At 38.5% G+C, this 18486-nt stretch overlaps 1 protein-coding gene across 2 annotated transcripts in view; it reads left to right on the top strand.

The window, feature by feature from the left end:
- The first annotated feature begins 1530 nt into the window (after positions 1–1530).
- CTBS (chitobiase) overlaps positions 1531–18486 on the top strand; it is a 44931-nt gene continuing 27975 nt past the window's right edge. For both annotated transcript variants that reach the window (XM_010382540.2, XM_010382539.2), the window contains exons 1-6: positions 1531–1758; positions 5212–5350; positions 5771–5979; positions 10183–10354; positions 12374–12471; positions 12793–12954. In XM_010382540.2, the coding sequence (XP_010380842.1) occupies positions 1582–1758; positions 5212–5350; positions 5771–5979; positions 10183–10354; positions 12374–12471; positions 12793–12954 (957 nt within the window). In that variant the 5' untranslated portion in view covers positions 1531–1581. The remainder of the gene's footprint in view (positions 1759–5211; positions 5351–5770; positions 5980–10182; positions 10355–12373; positions 12472–12792; positions 12955–18486) is intronic.

Raw genomic sequence — 18486 nt, 5'->3', positions numbered from 1 at the left:
GCAATCTCCACCTCTCAGGTTCAAGCGATTCTACTGCCTCAGCCTCCCAAGTAGCTGGGATTACAGGTGCCTGCCACCGTGCCCAGATAATTTTTGTATTTTTAGTAGAGACGCGGTTTCACAATGTGGGCCAGGCTGGTCTCGAACTCCTGACCTCAAGTGATCCTCCCACCTCAGCCTCCAAAGTGCTGGGATTACAAGCATGAACCACTGCACCCAGCCCAAATTACTTATTTCTTCTTATTTGTACTACGCTGCTTCTCAAGCACCCTTAAGAATTATTTATTTTATCCCCTCTGTACTGCGTTTTCCAATTTTCTTATCTTTCAGAGATTTGCTCTACGTTCTTCAATGTTATCTTCTACTAATAGTTTTTTCACTTTTTTATTTCCAATAACTTAAAAAAAATCCCCTACCCCTTTTATCGCACCCTGTTGTGGCTTCATCTTATTTTTCTGGGGCTATTATGGGAATTTTTAAAAGTGTTCTCCCTTCAGCATCTGCTTTCTCCATATTCCTTTGTCTGTTGTTTGGGTCCCTTCCTTCTACATTATTGAATTTTCTTGGTTGCTGTCCATGATTAAAAGTAAAAATTAAAAAGTACAAAGAGAGGAAGTTCCAAGTAGATAGCTGGTGCTTTTAACTTTGAATTTCACTGTAGGGTGATCTGGGTGTATGATTTGTCCAGAAAATCCCTGATGTCAATCTTTGCTCAGCCTCTTAGGTTAATCAGATTCTGATCAGCCTAGCGAGGGGTTTCAGTTTTCAGTAGGCAAAAAGCCACTTATTCTCTGTTTTAGGTGGATTACCCAGTCAGCAGAGAATTTATCCCCTCCAGGGAATTCAGCCGGGGTGGGAGCCCGTGGGTGGGAAAGAGGGGCAGCTGCCCAGAGGCATGAAGCCGGAAAAGGGATCTAGCGATCAGAGTCCTTGAGCAGCCTTCGACTAATCGCCCCCTTTTCCGATTTACCTCTCATACTCATACTTGCGCTCTCTAGCTTCCAACATTTTGTTGCTGTTATCTCTTTGTCTTTGTGTGTTTAGGTTGTTACTTGATTTTTAACAGTAGTAGACAAAATTAGATGCTTGAATTCAAACTACGATCTTAAGACCTGATATCCGTAAGTAAAAATTTTTGGTATTCCAGCTTTTGAGTAGCAAAATAAAAACTAAAAGTCTTTTGGCCACTCCAACCATGTTACTCAGTAGGCCCTTCCAAAGACACCCACTTCTCCATTTTGGGGATCCCCTTGTACCTTCAGACTCCACAAGGAGTACTCGACCAACACGACAAAACGAGATGCAGACTATTGGGGGGACTATAAACGGTAGGGCTGATACCCATTTGAGTCCACGAACGGCCCTCTCGGCGCCGCAGACACTGGTTGTCCCCGGAGACGCTCCAGCAGCCACCTAACTTCACCCACCCGCAGCGCCCCGAGACGCTCGACGCCCGACCTCCCCGCCCGCCCCGGAGCCCCGCCCCTCCTCATCCTTCCCCGCCCCTCCCTGCCCTGAGGCGCAGCAGGCCCCGCCCACCCAGGCGGTAGGAACACACTGCGGCCCCATCGACCTGCTGCCATGTCCCGACTGCAGCTTCGACGCTGGCGCCTCCTCTCTAGCCCGCCGCGCGGCATCCGGGGTCTAGCGCTGCTGGCGCTGCTGGCGCTGCTGGCGCTGTCGCTCGCGGCCGGGACCGACTGCCCATGCCCGGAGCCCGAGCTCTGCCGTCCGATTCTCCACCATCCAGATTTCGAGGTCAGCGCCTTCTTCTGCTCCTCTAGGTCTGGGCCTCAGGGCACGAAGAAAAGTTAGAGTAGAACCGAACCCTAAGGAGAGGTGCCGTGGGCGCCGAAACCAACTTTGACCACTCAATGAGGGCCTTCCTGTTTACGGATCCTTCAATTTATAGATGAGGAAGCTCGGGCTCAGAGAAGTTGAGTAACTCCTCACAGGCCTCACAGCCTGTAAGTGCCTGCGTAGGCAGGCGAGTGTTCAAACCAGATTTGCCTCCTAAGGCAAGCTCCTTTCATTCCCCTGCTGTGCCTCTGCCGAGGTACTCTGCGTGTAAAAAGCAAACAAGGTAGAATAATCCATTTCTCAGTTTCCAAGAGAATGAGGATTTCGTTTGAAAGAATCTCAGCACTCCAACAGTACATTAGAATGCAGAGTATTTTACTTACCTTTAGTTTTCTATACCTGCTAGCCCTTTCCTTTAAAGTACCTCAAAACCACCCAAGAAGAGTGGTAAAAAATAGTTTTCAGTACATTTTCCTTTTATCCGCATAACAATTTATAACGCTTCTGGCAACTTTAATCAAACACCTTCTGGTGCAATATTAAAACCACCTGACTGCCCACTTCGATGACTGAAAGCAGGAATTGGATGACATCAGGAAGGTCCAAAGGTTTAATCCAAAGAACGATTCTTTTGTAGAAGTAGCATGATTCCTAGTTCTTAATCTAGTCCATTAGCCTGAGGCAGGGACACTTAGATGCCAGTAAAAAAAGTGACATGACTTAGGAGAAGAAATAAAAATGGTGAAAGTGTTTACGAAGAACCTGCCTAGTGTGGAAACCTAACATCTTATTAAAAGAAAGATTTCAGACAAAGTAGGATACCCTTGTTTATTTGAGCGAAGAACAACTTATGAATCGGCAGTACTTAAACCAGAAGGGATTCAGAGAGGTCTGCTTTAGTAGCATGGGTTTTTATAGGCTGAACAGGGAAGCAAAGGAAAATAATTACTTGGTTGGCTATGACTGTTTGCCTTATTTAGCTATGACTTGGTGGAGAATTCCTAGTTAGAGGTTAGTTGGCAGTTTCTGATAGGTTAAGCTTAAGTTTCCTTTCATTATTGACATTGGGCTGGAGTTTGCTTAAGCAGGAAATCCAAGGCAGTTGGAGCTGTTTCAGCATAATGGCCTCCCAATTAAAATGTTTTAAACAATCTGAGGCCCAGCGCGGTGGCAGAGGCAGTGAGGACAGTAGCTGTAAAAGTTAAACCAGACTTTTTCTTAATTTTCTCAATCTCTTTTTGAGATTGAGAAGCACTTTATGAGGCCAAGGTGGGTGGATCACTTGAGGTCAGGAATTTGAGAACAGTCTGGCCAACATGGTGAAACCCCGTCTCTACCAAAAATACAAAAATTAGCTGGGCATGGTGGTGGGCACATGTAATCCAAGCTACTCAGGAGGCTGAGGCAGGAGAATCCGTTTGAACCTGGGAGGCAGAGCGGGAGGTGGAAGGTTGCAGTGAGCCAAGATCACGCCACTGCACTCCAGCCTGGGCGACAGCAAGATTATGTCTCAAAAAAAAAAAAAAAAAAAAAAAAAAAAAAAAACTGAAAGATTTATTGTAGTACCCAGTACTTAGTGGGTTAGGCACTTTGAAAACCAACTATTCAAAGAAGCAAAATTATGCTTATTTGTATGTTCATGGTAAATGGTCTTTACTGGCGTTTTCTGTGTTTTTCAAACACAAAAACTAGACTACATGGCATTTTCCCCTTATATTTTCAATTAGTTCACCCAGCTTTTTTTTTTTTAAGGATATCTATTATATCACAGGCTCTTAGTATTTTTTAAACAAATAGAATCTTAGTTATCAGAACTAAAATAGAAGTTTTGATAGAAATGTGATTCTGAAAACAATGGGCCACTTAATTTCACATTATGAAGTTTTATTATTTCAGTGGGAAATTGCTTAGCAGAAAAGATGAGTTATGTGTAGTTAATTCTGAAAAGTTAAAAAAAAAAAAGAGGTTGAGAAAATTAAGAAATGCCTGGTTTAACTTTTACAGCTACTGTCCCCACTGCCTCTGCCTCATTCTTTCCCCTCACAAGGACCCAGTGATCTCTTTTGTAATACAAATCCCCTGAATTAAAACTCTAATTGATTCCCACTGATCCCAAGATAAAATACAACCTCTTCAATGGTCTTGGAAGCCCTACTTAATCTTTCTGTACCGACCTTAAGGGTTTTATCCAGTTCCACATACTTGCAGGATTTCTGTGCTCTACCTACATTGACCTTTTTCAGTTCCAGAATCTCAGAATTCTCCTGAGGTGTGGCGACCTTTGGGCTTTCTCTTTCCTCAGTTGAGAATGCAATCTTTTGTCCATAGGTACATCTCTTCCATCATTCTGCTGATTTCAGCCCTCTACGAAAGCATGTAGTCCTCAGAAAAGTTTTCCTGCTCCATCTGGCTAGCAGGTCCCCTTTATATGCTGGCATGGCCCCCTGCAACCTCTACAGTCCTTAATACCGTTGTAATTAATTAACTCCTTACTGGACCTGGTCTCTCTCATTAATCTTTATGTCCTTAGAGCCTAGCAAAATACTCACCTTGTACCTTATTGGAAATTCAATAAATACTTGTCAAATCAATGAATTCATACCTTGGAATAAAATAAAAATAATCAGTGAGGCTTTCATGCTTCTTAAATTAATTGTAGGAAGAAAATATCAGAGAAACACAACATGAGCTGCCTTAGAATTTGACCTAAGTACTATTCTAAGAAGCTAGCTTCACCAAACAAACAAACAGTAAATGTAGTATTTATGGCTCCATCCGCAGTAACCAGAAACTTGAGTATTATCAAATTTCTCTCCTTTGATCACTCATTCGATTAGTCACAAAGTCCTGTCAATTTTGCCTCCTTAGGATCTTCCAGATCTGTTTACTTAACTCCACTGCTCCACAATTTTAGTTGGGGTCTCCATCATCTCTTACTTGGATTCCTCCAACAGCTTCCACATTCTGCCTCCACTTTTGGTCTCTCTTTAATCCATTTTCCACTGCAGCTGAAAATGCAGGATAAACAAGGTAGTACTAACTTCTCAATAGAGCCTTATGAAGCCTTTCATGATTTAACCCGTGCCTATCACTCTGGTCCTTCACTAATGCTCTCTCCCCAAATTCTAGACGTCGACCATACTAAATATTTAGTTACGCAACCACCACGCTGTCTCTGCCTCCAGGCCTTGGCACTTGCCATTATTCCTTCCTGGCCCATCCTTCCCCTCTTTCCCAGCCTGGCTAATTACCCCTGCCACCAATTATATTGGGACTCCTGTGTCTTATTTACTATTGTACTCTCACTGCCACCATAGTGTTTGGTGTATGGTGGTGTTTGATGAATGGTATTTTGGATGGTCAGCATAATAGTCTTGGTTTAAATGATGGTGCTTATCCTTTTTCTGGCAGGTCTTTGTGTTTGATGTTGGACAGAAAATTTGGAAATCCTATGACTGGTCACAGATTACAACTGTGGCAACATTTGGAAAATATGACTCAGAACTTATGTGCTACGCTCATTCAAAAGGAGCCAGAGTAGTACTTAAAGGTACGCTGTTACCAGATCTATGTGTCCAGCAATTGGGAAATTTATCTGTATCACTTGCTATAGTCCCGGCTTTCCAAAAAACTCCTTTTATGTTTATCTGTTTTTGTTAGAATCCTATAATCTTAGATACTGTGTAATTCATTTCACAAATACAGACCTTTTTAAACGAATTAAACCACTGTATGGTTTTGAGCAAAATGTAATTGGCAAATTAGCATGATGACCACAATTTCTGCTTTTAACTTGAGAACAATTTTACTAATGATTTATAATGGTTATTTTGGAGATTGGTGAGTAATGGCTTTCTGTTACTTTGGTAAATTCTTTCTCTATTTGGAAAACTTCAATTAGGGGCTTAGTCTTCCAAAATAATGAAATGTTTTTGCATACATGTTCAAAAGATATATACTTCTTCCACAGGAGATGTATCCTTAAAGGATATCATTGATCCTGCTTTCAGAGCATCCTGGATAGCTCAAAAAGTTAATTTGGCCAAAACACAATATATGGATGGAATTAATATCGATATAGAGCAAGAAGTTAATTGTTTATCACCTGAATATGATGCATTAACTGCTTTAGTCAAAGAAACTACAGACACTTTCCATCGTGAAATTGAGGGATCACAGGTAAAAATTCATTTATTCTTTGGAAACCTCATATTTTCCATATCAGAATATACTCATGAAGGTAAAACTAATATAATCTTAGTTTTATAGTAATGCAATGGGAGTTTCAGCACTTATTTCTTAAAAATTTTTCTGGAGCCTTTGATGTTCTTATTTAAGGAATTTAAAAGCACTATTCTCTATTTACATCAAAATACAACACTGGGATTACCCTACTACTTGCCTTATAGCACAGTTAGAAGTGTTAGACAATGGGAGAACAAAAATCAAGGGGGGGCCTAACCAGCTTTTACCAATGCAGGACAGAAACAACCCAGGAGTAGAGGTAATTCTGGAGAAGTGTATCACTTGCTGCACAGTCTCTGAATTACTTGCACCCAAGGCCCAGTAAAGCTTAAAGGACTAACTACACAGAAGTGTGACAGCTATGACAATAGGCAGTGTGCTTCCCCACTGCCATAATGAACATGATTAAAGCAGAAGGTAACAACACAAGAAATCTTGCCAGACAACAGATGGGTAACAGAGGATAATGTGAACCCACATTAGTGATCCTCAAACCTAGCCACATATCAAGATAACCATAGATCTTAAGAAAAAGTAAACGTGTGTTTACTTTTACACACACATGCGCACTTTGAACTTACTCCCAGAAATGATTTTTCAAAAGGTTTTGGGTAATCCCAGAGTCCACAATTTTAAAAAAGTTTCATTGGTGATTATAGTTAAGAAGTAATAGGCTAGACAGTGAGTTTTTTTGAAGACAGGGTGCAGCTCCTTGATATCTAACAGAATGCTTAAAAATTTATTCAGTATAGAGCATTATGAGTATTATAAACCAGTGATTCCTGTCTCAGAATTACCTGAGAGTGCTTGTTTAAAATATCCTAAGTGTATTAGTTTGTTCTCACATTGCTATAAAGAAATACCTGAGGTCGGGCACGGTGGCTCACGCCTTTAATCCCAGCACTTTGGGAGGCCGAGGTGGGCGGATTACGAGGTCAGGAGATCGAGACCATGGTGAAACCCTGTCTCTACTAAAAAAAATACAAAAAATTAGCCGGGCGTGGCGGCGGGCACCTGTAGTCCCAGCTACTCGGGAGACTGAGGCAAGAGAATGGAGTGAATCCGGGAGGCGGAGTTTGCAGTGAGCCAAGATCGCGCCACTGCACTCCAGCCTGGGTGACAGAGCGAGACTCCGTCTCAAAAAAAAAAAAAAAAAAGAAATACCTGAGACTGGGTAATTTATAAAGACAGTAGCTTTAATTGGCTCACGGTTCTGCAGGCTATACAGGAAGCATGATGCTGACATCTGCTTGGCTTCTCGGAGGCCTCAGGAAAACTTACAGTCACGGTGGAAGGCAAAGTGGGATCAGCGCTTCAAATGGCCAGAGAAGGAGCAAGAGAGAGAGTGGGGAGGTGCCACATACTTTTAAACAATCAGATCTTGTGAGAACTCTATCACGTGAACAGCACTGGAGGGGGAAATCTGCCCCTGTAATCCAGTCACCTCCTATCAGGCCCTACTCCAACACTGGGGATTACAATTCAACATGAGATTTGGGCAGGGACACAGATCCAAACCATATCACTGAGATTGACTCAGTAGGTCTGGGATAGAGCTTAGAGAACTGTATTTTTGCAAAGTGTTCTAGGTGATTCTGGTAGAGTTGATCATCATGAATTTGAGAATTACAGGTAAAATAATTTGAGAATTACTGGTAAAATAATAAGCAATATGAGGACTGACATTTCTATGGTTTTATGCAAATAGGGAAGATTTGTCAGTATGGAATTCAACTTGTCAGGAGAGTACAATGTAGATTAAGAATAGCAGATGCCTGGCATATAGGCCACCATACCCCTTCTCCTCCTCACACATTTTGGCTTCAGAAACATTTCCTTCATTCTCTAGATAGTCATTACTAATAGGTTAGAATTGATGTGTGGAATATATGGAAAACAACCTATTTGACAATCCTGGTTAAGCTGTAGTGAAAGAGCAGAGAGGAAGAGATTGAGCAAAATCCTTGCAGTAGGAATATCTCTTTCCATCTCTTGAGAGGTGAGGAGAACAATTTGGGCTACATGTCAAGTTCATGTTAGGTGACTTAGTGGGAGGGACAGTTGCAAAGGTAGGCCAGATTGTGGAAGATCCAGAATGTCAGGTTGAGGACTGTGCATTTTATTCTGTGTGTAATGGGTTATGTGTGTAAAATAGTGTTTGGGGAAATTATTCTGTAGGAGTATGTAAAACTAGAAGAAGAAGGAAGACCAGTAAGGACTACTAACAGAACAATACAGTATCAAGGGATTTAGTTTGATTTGGATGATGACATAATCCTAAATCAGCAAGTGTACAATAAACACATATTAAATAAATTAATTAATGGAAAGGAAGGGGCAGAACAACTGTGAAAGGCCACCCAAAGGAAGACGTGAGGTTAGATTTTGGAAGTAAGGGAAGAAAGAATCAGACAGTGGCCCCAGAGTTTTTAAACTGGTAACCAACAAAAAATGACTAGAGAATCTAGAGGTGGAATTAGTTTTGGGGATAATATAATAACTTTAGTTTACAGAATTGTGGTCGCAGAATTAAAGAGCTAGAAATAAATGCCTTGAAGAGTTCTTTCTATACCCTCATTTTTATAGGCGGGAAAAATGCAGATGCTTTAAGTGACTTAGCAATGATATAGACCTAATTATAACAGAGCTGACAGTAGCACCCAAGTCTTTTGCTTTCTTGTCTAATATAATAATAGTACCTTCTCAAAAATATGAGATTAACTGTGAGAGAAAATGCTGGTGAAAATACTCTTACAAAATGGATTTGAAATTTACTTGCTTAGATGTAGTCATTTATTTTTCTCTATTACTATAATATACCTTTCATTTGGTAATAGGAGGCAGTGATAAAATAGGATCCAATATGTAAAAATTTTACTTCATAACTTATTTTGCTGGAAAACTATTGCGCAAAGCTTATAATTGTAAAGTGCTAATACTCAGGGAATTATAAAGATAACTTTGAGGAAGTCCTAAAAAGAGTTTTGCTAGAATAAATTGTTCAAAGTATAAAAATGTTACCTAAAGTATCTCAGTTTTAAAAATAATCAGTGTTTACTGAGTGCCTAATTAAGGGGGGAAAACAACTTTTAATGAAGTTTTAGAACATTTGTACATATATAAAATAAGGCTAATTAATCCTTCATTAAGGCAATAAACATAAAGAGACATATTCTTGTTGAAGGCTGGCTCACTATTCAAAATGAAAGATAAAGCTGGGTGCGGTGGCTCACGCCTGTAAGCACTTTGGGAGGCTGAGGCTGGCAGATCAGCTGAGGTTAGGAGTTTGAGACCAGCCTGGGCAACATGGCAAAACCCTGTCTCTACTAAAAATACAAAAAAATTAGCTGGGCGTGGTGGCACATGCCTGTAATCCCAGCTATTTGGGAGGCTGAGGCAGGAGAATCACTTGAACCCAGGAGGCACAGGTTGCAGTGAGCCGAGATCGCACCACTGCACTCCACCCTGGGCAACACAGCGAGACTCCATTTCAAAAAAGAAAAGAAAAAAAAATGAAAGATAATATATTACTCAACATTTATTTGAATATTTCTATAAAATAAGATCATTTAAATGATTTGTTCAACATTTTGACTTGATTAATCTATACCTGTGGCCATAAGACACCATTATTGTCTAACTAATATTGGGCCAAACCTACCATATAAGGTGATTATGAATCACGGGCTGAAACTTGCAACCCAGTCAGGTTGTGCCAAGAGGTGACATATTTAACCTGTACAATATTTTAAAAACTTTTGTATTTGAATTCTTTTAGTGTGCCTTTACTCTCTAATTGCTCAGGGGCATCACCATATCCTGTTGTCATTATACCTGCTTCTTTTAATCAGCTGAGGTACCAGCCTAGCATTTGAAGACATTTTGAGTTTGAAGGCCATCTTCTATATAGTGTCCTGCTCCTGTATGTCCAAATATATGTCTGACTCAGTCAAGTGTAAGCAAAAAATATTTCTTAGAATGGTTCAAGTTCTATGTGTGTCAAACCCTACATTCATATACTGTAAGCAGTTCTTTTTCCTTGTGTAGTATAAGGTAAAAATATATATAAGTTTAAAAATCTGACATAATATGCATATTTGATCATGTTACATAAAATAGTAAGATTTTTTTACACAGGTAACCTTTGATGTAGCTTGGTCTCCAAAGAACATAGACAGAAGATGCTATAATTATACTGGAATCGCAGATGCTTGTGACTTCCTCTTTGTGATGTCTTATGATGAACAAAGTCAGATCTGGTCAGAATGTATTGCAGCAGCCAATGCTCCCTATAATCAGACATTAACTGGTAAGCCTCTAAACATGATTATTTATTAATAATATTAGTAATATTCTAGAAATTAAAATATTAAGTTGTTTTCAGTATTTCTAAGTCATTTGTATATGTTTTTCAATTGTAAAGCTTGCTTCAAACATTTAAAAATCACTTAATTGAAAACTTTAAAGTTTACAAAAAGTTTTAACGTTTTGATTTTCACTTAATTCTGCTAACAATCTTGTGGTATAGTATATTTCTAGATGAGATAAAAAGAATTAACTGCTCATGATTGCATAACTATTAAGTATTATATAGTTGGGGCTTAATCAGGTATTCTCATTTCTGGTCCAGTATTCTTGTCATGAAATCACATGTTTATCTAGAATTTGACAGGATATTTTTGTTGAAATAACCAGTGTTATATAACAGCAAAGATAGTTATGGTTGGGTACCTTCATTGCATGATTAAATAGGATAGGCATTAACTTCTTTTAGTATCTGTAATAAATTAAAAATTATATTCCTATTATAATTGGAGTACTTTTGACCTGTCATTCATATGATGTAGTCTTTGCATTATCCTCTTCAAAGTTTGGATTGGTTTGTATTCCATCAGTCAACTAAATAAAAGATTGCTTGCTCTTTTGTTAATTTTAATTTTAATTTTTTTGATGCAGGGTCTCACTCCATCACCCAAGCTGGAGTGCAGTGGCACGATCAGGGCTCACTGCAGCCTCAACCTCCCGAGCTCAGCCTTAGCCTCCTGAGTAGCTGGGACTATGGGTGCATGCCACTATGCCCAGCTAATATTTTCATTTTTCTCTTTTTTGAGACAGAGTCTTACTTTGTTGCCCATGCTGGAGTGCAGTGGCACTATGATGGCCCACTGTAACCTGGACCTCTTGGGCTCAAGTGACCTCCCCAAGCTCAGCCCCCTGAGTAGCCTCACCATACAGGCATGCACCACCATGCCCAGCTAATTTAAAAAAGATTTTTTTTAAGGAGATGGGGTCATACTCTGTTGCCCAGGCTGGCCTCAAGTAATCCTCCCACCTTAGCCTCCCAAAGTGCTTCAATTACAGGCATGAACCATTGTGCCTAGACACATACTTATTTAAAGTTGAAAAATAAGTTATTCTGTTAAAATTATGAAGTAATTATTAATTGAGGGTTCCCAAACTGTGTTTCAGGAAAGATATGATAATTATCTTCTATCAATAAAACGTTCAAGCCTTGGGAGGCTGAGGTGGGAAGATCACATGAGGCCAGGAGTTCAGACCAGCCTGAGCAACATAGTGATACTTTGTATCATAAATAAATCAATGAACAAACTAAATAAACCAATATGTTTGTGAACTGATGCATACCCCCCCCCGTTTTTGGTTATTTAATAGTACATAATAACATTAAAGGCTCTAAAATGTAATACAGTTATTTACCTCAACATTCTAGATAATCTGTGAATATGTCTTGGTGGAAAAACATGTTTTGCAGCATTGGGCAACAAAAGGACTGATAGTTCTAGGGATTTGTTCATTTTTCTCTTTGTTTCTTCCAACTATAGATGACACATTTCTTATCCCCAGCTATCATTCATGCTTATAGAATATTTGCAAAACATGGAACACTTGTACTTTCTAAGAAACTCTGAGACCATCACTGCTAGAAAGTTAAGATTTATAAAACTTTGTTGAAACTTTAGAATCTAGAGTATCAAGTACATCATGTCTTAGCAATTAATAGATACAATTAGCATACTTTCCTGAAATGTGTCATTATTCTTAGAATAAGATTTTGTGAATATTTTATTTTAATATGATCTTAATGGTTTTGAATGTTTTCTCTTATTCAAAGAGAAATGGTTTAGAAAGCAAGATATAGAATTTATGGTTGTTAAGGGATGTTTTATAACATCATATTAAACATTATTAGTGCTTTTTATAAATGTGCTTGTTTTTACAAACAGATTCTGAATGGTTGCATAGCTTGTATGAACACATTGACATATGAAGAGAAACAAATACGCTTTTTCTCTCCCTGCTTGACTAGGATATAATGACTACATCAAGATGAACATTAATCCTAAGAAACTTGTAATGGGTGTTCCCTGGTATGGTTATGATTATACCTGCCTGAATCTGTCTGAGGTAGGAACAGGTCATTTGTTACATAATTTTTGTTCTCTATTATATTTTTTAGAGTCTCTCTGTTTTCATTAGAAATATATAAACTTTAGAATTTCTGAAATATAGTTTGAGATAAAAAGTATTTATTTTTACTTCTATGAAAGCTTATGATTATCATACATTTTCATTTAATAATGAAATTTATTTTAACCTTTATTCTGTATAGTCAGGTTGTCTATTTATGGTATATGTTTTATTTCTGAATAATTTATATATTTTTGATTTGGCTTTTAAGAATTCCATACTTGATAATCTGTAACATGAGTACTTTTGCATTTCTAGGATCATGTTTGTACCATTGCAAAAGTCCCTTTCCGGGGGGCTCCTTGTAGTGATGCTGCAGGACGTCAGGTGCCCTACAAAATGATCATGAAGCAAATAAATAGTTCTATTTCTGGAAACCAATGGGATAAAGATCAGCAGGCTCCTTATTATAACTATAAAGTAAGATTTTTCATAAATTATGAGCATTTATTCTATTAGTTTTTATAATTATTTTCATAATTAGATGTTTGATATCAAGAATTTCTGTCAGTTTTCTTTTAGGGTATAACATGCAGACTGCTGTTTACATGAGTAAACTTGTCTTTGAATTTGTAATCAGGAACTTTAGTTCCCTGGTGAGCAATTGGAGTTTTGCTAATAGTGAATCTACTCTGCTTGGGCCACTTGTCATTTAGATGATGCCATGAAAATGTGCATATCACAAACAGGATTTCTGTAATAGTTGACAATTATGTTAGGATGACTGCTGATTTTGAAAGGGTTTTGGGCCAAAATAGGTTACTATCTCTGAAAGCCTCCATTTCAAAGTGGCCTACAGATTCTGATGAGACTCTTAACATAGGAGGGAATGAGGGTGAAAACAGAAGAGGTGTCATAATCGACTTTACAATGGAAAAACTATCATTTTCAATTTATTTTATAATTAAATTATAAGCAATGTCAAAAATTACAAAAATATTACATAAAGGAAATCGGAAGAAATACACCAAATAATTAGCAATTCTGTCAAGTAGTGTTTAATAGGAATTGCTATACCAAAGTGTCAAAGAAAAGTTACAGTTTTCATAATGTATCATTAGCATTATAAAGCTTCTTCCACGGCTCAAAAATCTAAGTACAAATCCTCTTTGAATTTATTTCGGATTATGTTACTTTAAAAGGAGTACTAAAATGATAGAAGTGAATTTCAGCAAGGATTTATATTCTTAACTAATGGTCTGGTACCCATTTATAAAAAATGACTGCAAACACACTACATGTCATAAATTATAATTGACATACATGTGTATTCCTGTATATCAACTATACAGAGAGCTTTAGTGTAGAGCTTTCTAAAGTTTGGAGCTGAAGGTATATACCTATTAGTGAAACTACAGTGTATTGTAATCTTACTTTTCCTAAATGGTATTTATATTAGTCTGTTCTGGGAACTGTTAATATTACACACACAGATGCACCTGTGTGCAAAATATACACACGTGTGCCATGGCCAAATATATTTAGAAAAACACTATATACTGTAAGCCCCTCTTGGAGATTTATAACAATCATTATATTAATGGATTTGAGAAGTGCTGTAATATATAAGGCAGTTTAATTGTTTGACATAGAATCTTGTTTCACAGCATTCTTAGAAACATGCAGTTCTTAGAAACAGTGTTTCATGGATATATAGTTTGTTAAAAGTTAAGGTAACAAATTACATATACAGGCATACCTTAGAGATATTGCAGGGTCAGTTCTAGACCACCACAATAAAGTAAATATAGCAATAAAGCAAGTGACATGAATGTTTAGTTTCCCCATGCATGTAAAAGTTATGTTTACACTATACTGTAGTCTGTTAAGTGTGTAATAGCATTATGTCTAAAAAACGTATATACCTTAATTTAAAAATACTTTATTGCTAAAAAATGATAATGATCATCTGAGCCTTTAGCAAGTTATAACCTGCTTGCTGGAGGAGTGTCTTGCCTTGACATTGATGGCTGCTGACTGATCAGGGTGGTGCTTGCTGAAGGCTGGGGTGGCTGTGGCAATTTCTTAAAATAAGACAACAGTGAAGTTTGCCATATCAATTGACTCTTCCTTTCACGAAAGATTTCTCTGTAGAACGTGATGCTATTTGATTGCATTTTACCCACAGTAGAACTTCTTTCAAAATTGGAGTGAACCCTATCAAACCCTGCTGCTGCTTTATTAATAAGTTTATGGAATATTCTAAATCCTCTGCTGTTATTTGAACAATGTTCACAGCATTCTACTAGGAATAGATTCCATTCTCAAGAAACCACTTTCTTTGCATATTCATAAGAAGTAGCTCCTCATCTATTCCAATTTTATCATGAGGTTGTAGCAATTTAGTCACATATTTAGGATTCACCTGCAATTCTAGCTCTCTTGCTGTTTCCATTACCTCTGCAGTTACTTCCTTCACTGAAGCCATGAACCCCTCAATGTCAGCCATGAGGGTTATAACCCACTTCTTCCAAACTCCTGTTAATATGGATATTTTGACCTCCTCCCATACATGAATCATGAATGTTCTTAATGGCATCTAGAATGGTGAATCCTTTCCAGAAAGCTTTCAGTTTACTTTGGCCAGATCCATGAAAGGAGTTACTGTCTGGCAGCTACAGCCTTACAAAATCTATTTCTTAATTAATAAAAGTTGAATTACTCCTTGTTCCATGGGCTGCAGAATGGATGTTGTGTTAGCACGCATGAAAATAACATTCATCTTGTATTCTCCATCAGAGCTCTTGGGTGACCAAGTGCATTGTCAATGAGCAGTAATATTTTGAAAGATATCTCTTTTTTTCTGAGTAGTACATCTCAACAGCAGACTTGCATATTCAGTAAACAGATGTGCTGTGAGCCAGGCTGTGTTATTTCATTTATAGATCACAGGCAGAGTCAATTTAGCATAATTCTTAAATGCCCTAGGTTTTTGGAATGGTAAATGAACACTGGCTTCAACTTAAAGTTACCACCCTCATTAGTCCCTAACAAGACAGTCAGCCTGTACTTGGAGCTTTCAAGCCAGGTATTGACTTCTCCTGTCTAGCTAGGAAAGTCTTAAATGGCATCATCTTCCAATATAAGATTTATTTGAAGAAAGAGATCTCTGCCTTTTAAAATGTGTTTGATCATAATTTTACACGACATGAGAGTCTTCAGAATGAAAACCCAAAGATGCAGGAAAAACTGTCCATTTTTGTGCATAGGTTCAACGAAGTATGGACAGGTGTGTAGAATTGTGATCAGAATAAAGGGCATGAGCTAATGCAAACGGACTGAGTGGGAAAACTCAGCAAGGTCTGTCTGTTCAGATTTTTCTTGGCCTCTCTCTGCGAAGGATTTCTTCTCATGGGTATAGGGTAGGACCGCTCTGGAATGAGGGTCTTAATTTCTTTATGGCCAGCTATTACACAGAAAGGTGGTGGTGGGAAAGGTTAGAGTAACAGTTTTAGACTTTATGGCTGGCTTTGGGGAAAAGAGACTCTGGTTTCTTTGACTCATTTTAGGGAAGAGGGATTCTAGTTTCTTTTTTTCTTTCTTTGTTTTTGGTTTTTTTTTTTTTTTTTTTTTGAGACAGAGTCTTGCTTTGTCACCCAGGCTGGAGTGCAGTGGCACCATCTGGGTTCACTGCACCCTCTGCCTCCTGGGTTCAAGCAACTCTACTCCTCAGCTTCCCACATAGCTGGGATTACAGGTACTCGCCACCATGCCAGGCTAATTTTTATATTTTTAGTAGAGACGGGTTTCACTATGTAGGCCAGGCTGGTCTCAAACTCCTGACCTCAAGTGATCCGCCTGCTTTGACCTCTCAAAGGCATGGGATTACACATATGGGCTACCACACCGGCTAACACATTGTTTAAGGTCTTAGAATTCAGGAAACATTTTGGTGAGCCTTGAAGGCCATTTAATGTCACTTTAGAAAACGATCTAGTTATAACTGTTTTCTTCCTCTTCTTTATTCCTTGCAAAATTCCCATTGTAAGGTTATTAGTCTAATTTCAATATTGTTATTAAGTCTCTTTTTTTTTTTCTTTTTTTGAGATGGAGTATCGCTCCGTCACCCAGGCTGGAGTGCAGTGGCGCGATCTCAGCTCACTGCAACCTCCACTCACTGCAACCTCTGCTTCCCGGGTTTAAGCGATTCTCGTGCCTCAGCCTCCCAAGTAGCTGGGATTACAGGGATGCCCTACCAAGCCCGGCTAATTTTTTGTATTTTTAGTAGAGACAGGGTTTCACCATGTTGGCCAGGCTGGTCTCAAACTCCTGACTTCAAGTGTTCCTCCCACGTTGGCCTTCCAAAGTGTTGGCATTACAGGTGTGAGCTATCATGCCCAGCCAAATATTGTTATTAAGTCTTATATGGGCAGTTCATGGTGCCCACAAACAATCACAATAGTAGCATCAAAGACCACTGATTGCAGATCACCATAACAGATATAATAATAAAAAGTTTGGAATATTTTAAGAATTGCCAAAATGTGACACAGAGACACAAAATGAGCACTTGCTGTTGGAAAAATGGCACCGACAGACTTGTTCAACAGAGTTGCCATAAGCTTTCAATTTGCAAAAAATTTAGTATCTGCAAAGCACAACAAAACAAAGTACAATAAAATGAAGTATGCCTGTAATTTAAAAATATTTAACATAAAATCTTAGGACAGTATATATTACCATATACTGTTTCTTTGTAATCCTGATCTTAGTAATCTGTGGCTTGTTTTTTCCTTAATGAATGTGCAAATGCAGGAACACATTCTTTTTTTTTTTTTTTTTTTTTTCAGATGAGGTTTTGCTCTGTCACCCAGGATGGAGTGCAGTGGCACAATCATGGCTCACTGCAGCCTTGACCTCCCAGGCTCAAGCAATCCTTCTGCCTCAGCCTACCAAATAGCTAGGACCGTAGGCATGTGCCATCATGCCTGGCTGATTTTTTTACTTTTTGTAGAGACGGGGTCTTTCTGTATTGCCCAGGCTGGTCTTGAACTCCTGGCCTCAAGTGATTCTCCTGACTTGGCCTCCCAAAATGCTGGGATTACAGGTGTGAGCCACTACACTTGGCCTCTTTTTTTTTTTTTTTTTAATTAAAAAAAAGTTTAATGGCAGGTAAAAATTATCTATATTTATGGCATACAAAATGATGTTTTGCTATATCTATAGATTGTGAAATGGCTAAATCAAGTTATTTAACGTTTGTATTACCTCACATACCTTTTAAATGGTAAGAAACACTTAAAATCCATTCTCTTAGGAATTTTCAACATAATACATTGTTATTAACTATAGTCACCATGGGATACAGTAGATCTCTTATATTTATTGTTCTTGTCTAATTGAAAATTTGTGTCCTTTGAAACATCTATTCTTCCCAACCCCAGCCTCTGGTACCACCTTTTTACCCTGTTTCCATGAAGAAATACATTCTTTAAGGTCTTAGAATTCAGGAAACATTTTGGTGAGCATTGAAGGCCATTTAATGCTACTTTAGAAAAAAAATCTAGTTATAACTGTTTCCTTCCTCTTTTTTTTTTTTTTTTTGCGATGGAGTCTTGCTGTTTTGCCCAGACTGGAGTGCTGTAGCTTGATCTCAGCTCACTGCAAGCTCCGCCTCCCAGGTTCACGACATTCTCCTGCCTCAGCCTCCCAAGTAGCTGGGACTACAGGTGCCCGTCACCACACCCGACTAATTTTTTTGTATTTTTTTTTTAATAGAGATGGGGTTTCACAGTGTTAGCCAGGATGGAGGATGGTCACGATCTCCTGACCTCGTGATCTGCCCGCCTCGGCCTCCCAAAGGGCTGGGATTACAGGTGTGAGCTACTGCGCCCGGCCCTTCTTTTTTATTAATTGCAAAATTCTATAGCAACATTAATCAAGTTTCTGTTTTGTTTGAAGAGAATCATTCTATTGGGCTGTTTCAGCAATAGTAGCTCATCTTGGACTCAA

This window comes from Rhinopithecus roxellana, chromosome 12 (genome assembly GCF_007565055.1).
Source record: "Rhinopithecus roxellana isolate Shanxi Qingling chromosome 12, ASM756505v1, whole genome shotgun sequence".
NCBI classification, from domain to species: Eukaryota; Metazoa; Chordata; class Mammalia; order Primates; family Cercopithecidae; genus Rhinopithecus; species Rhinopithecus roxellana.
This window is presented reverse-complemented; position numbering and strand designations above follow the sequence as displayed.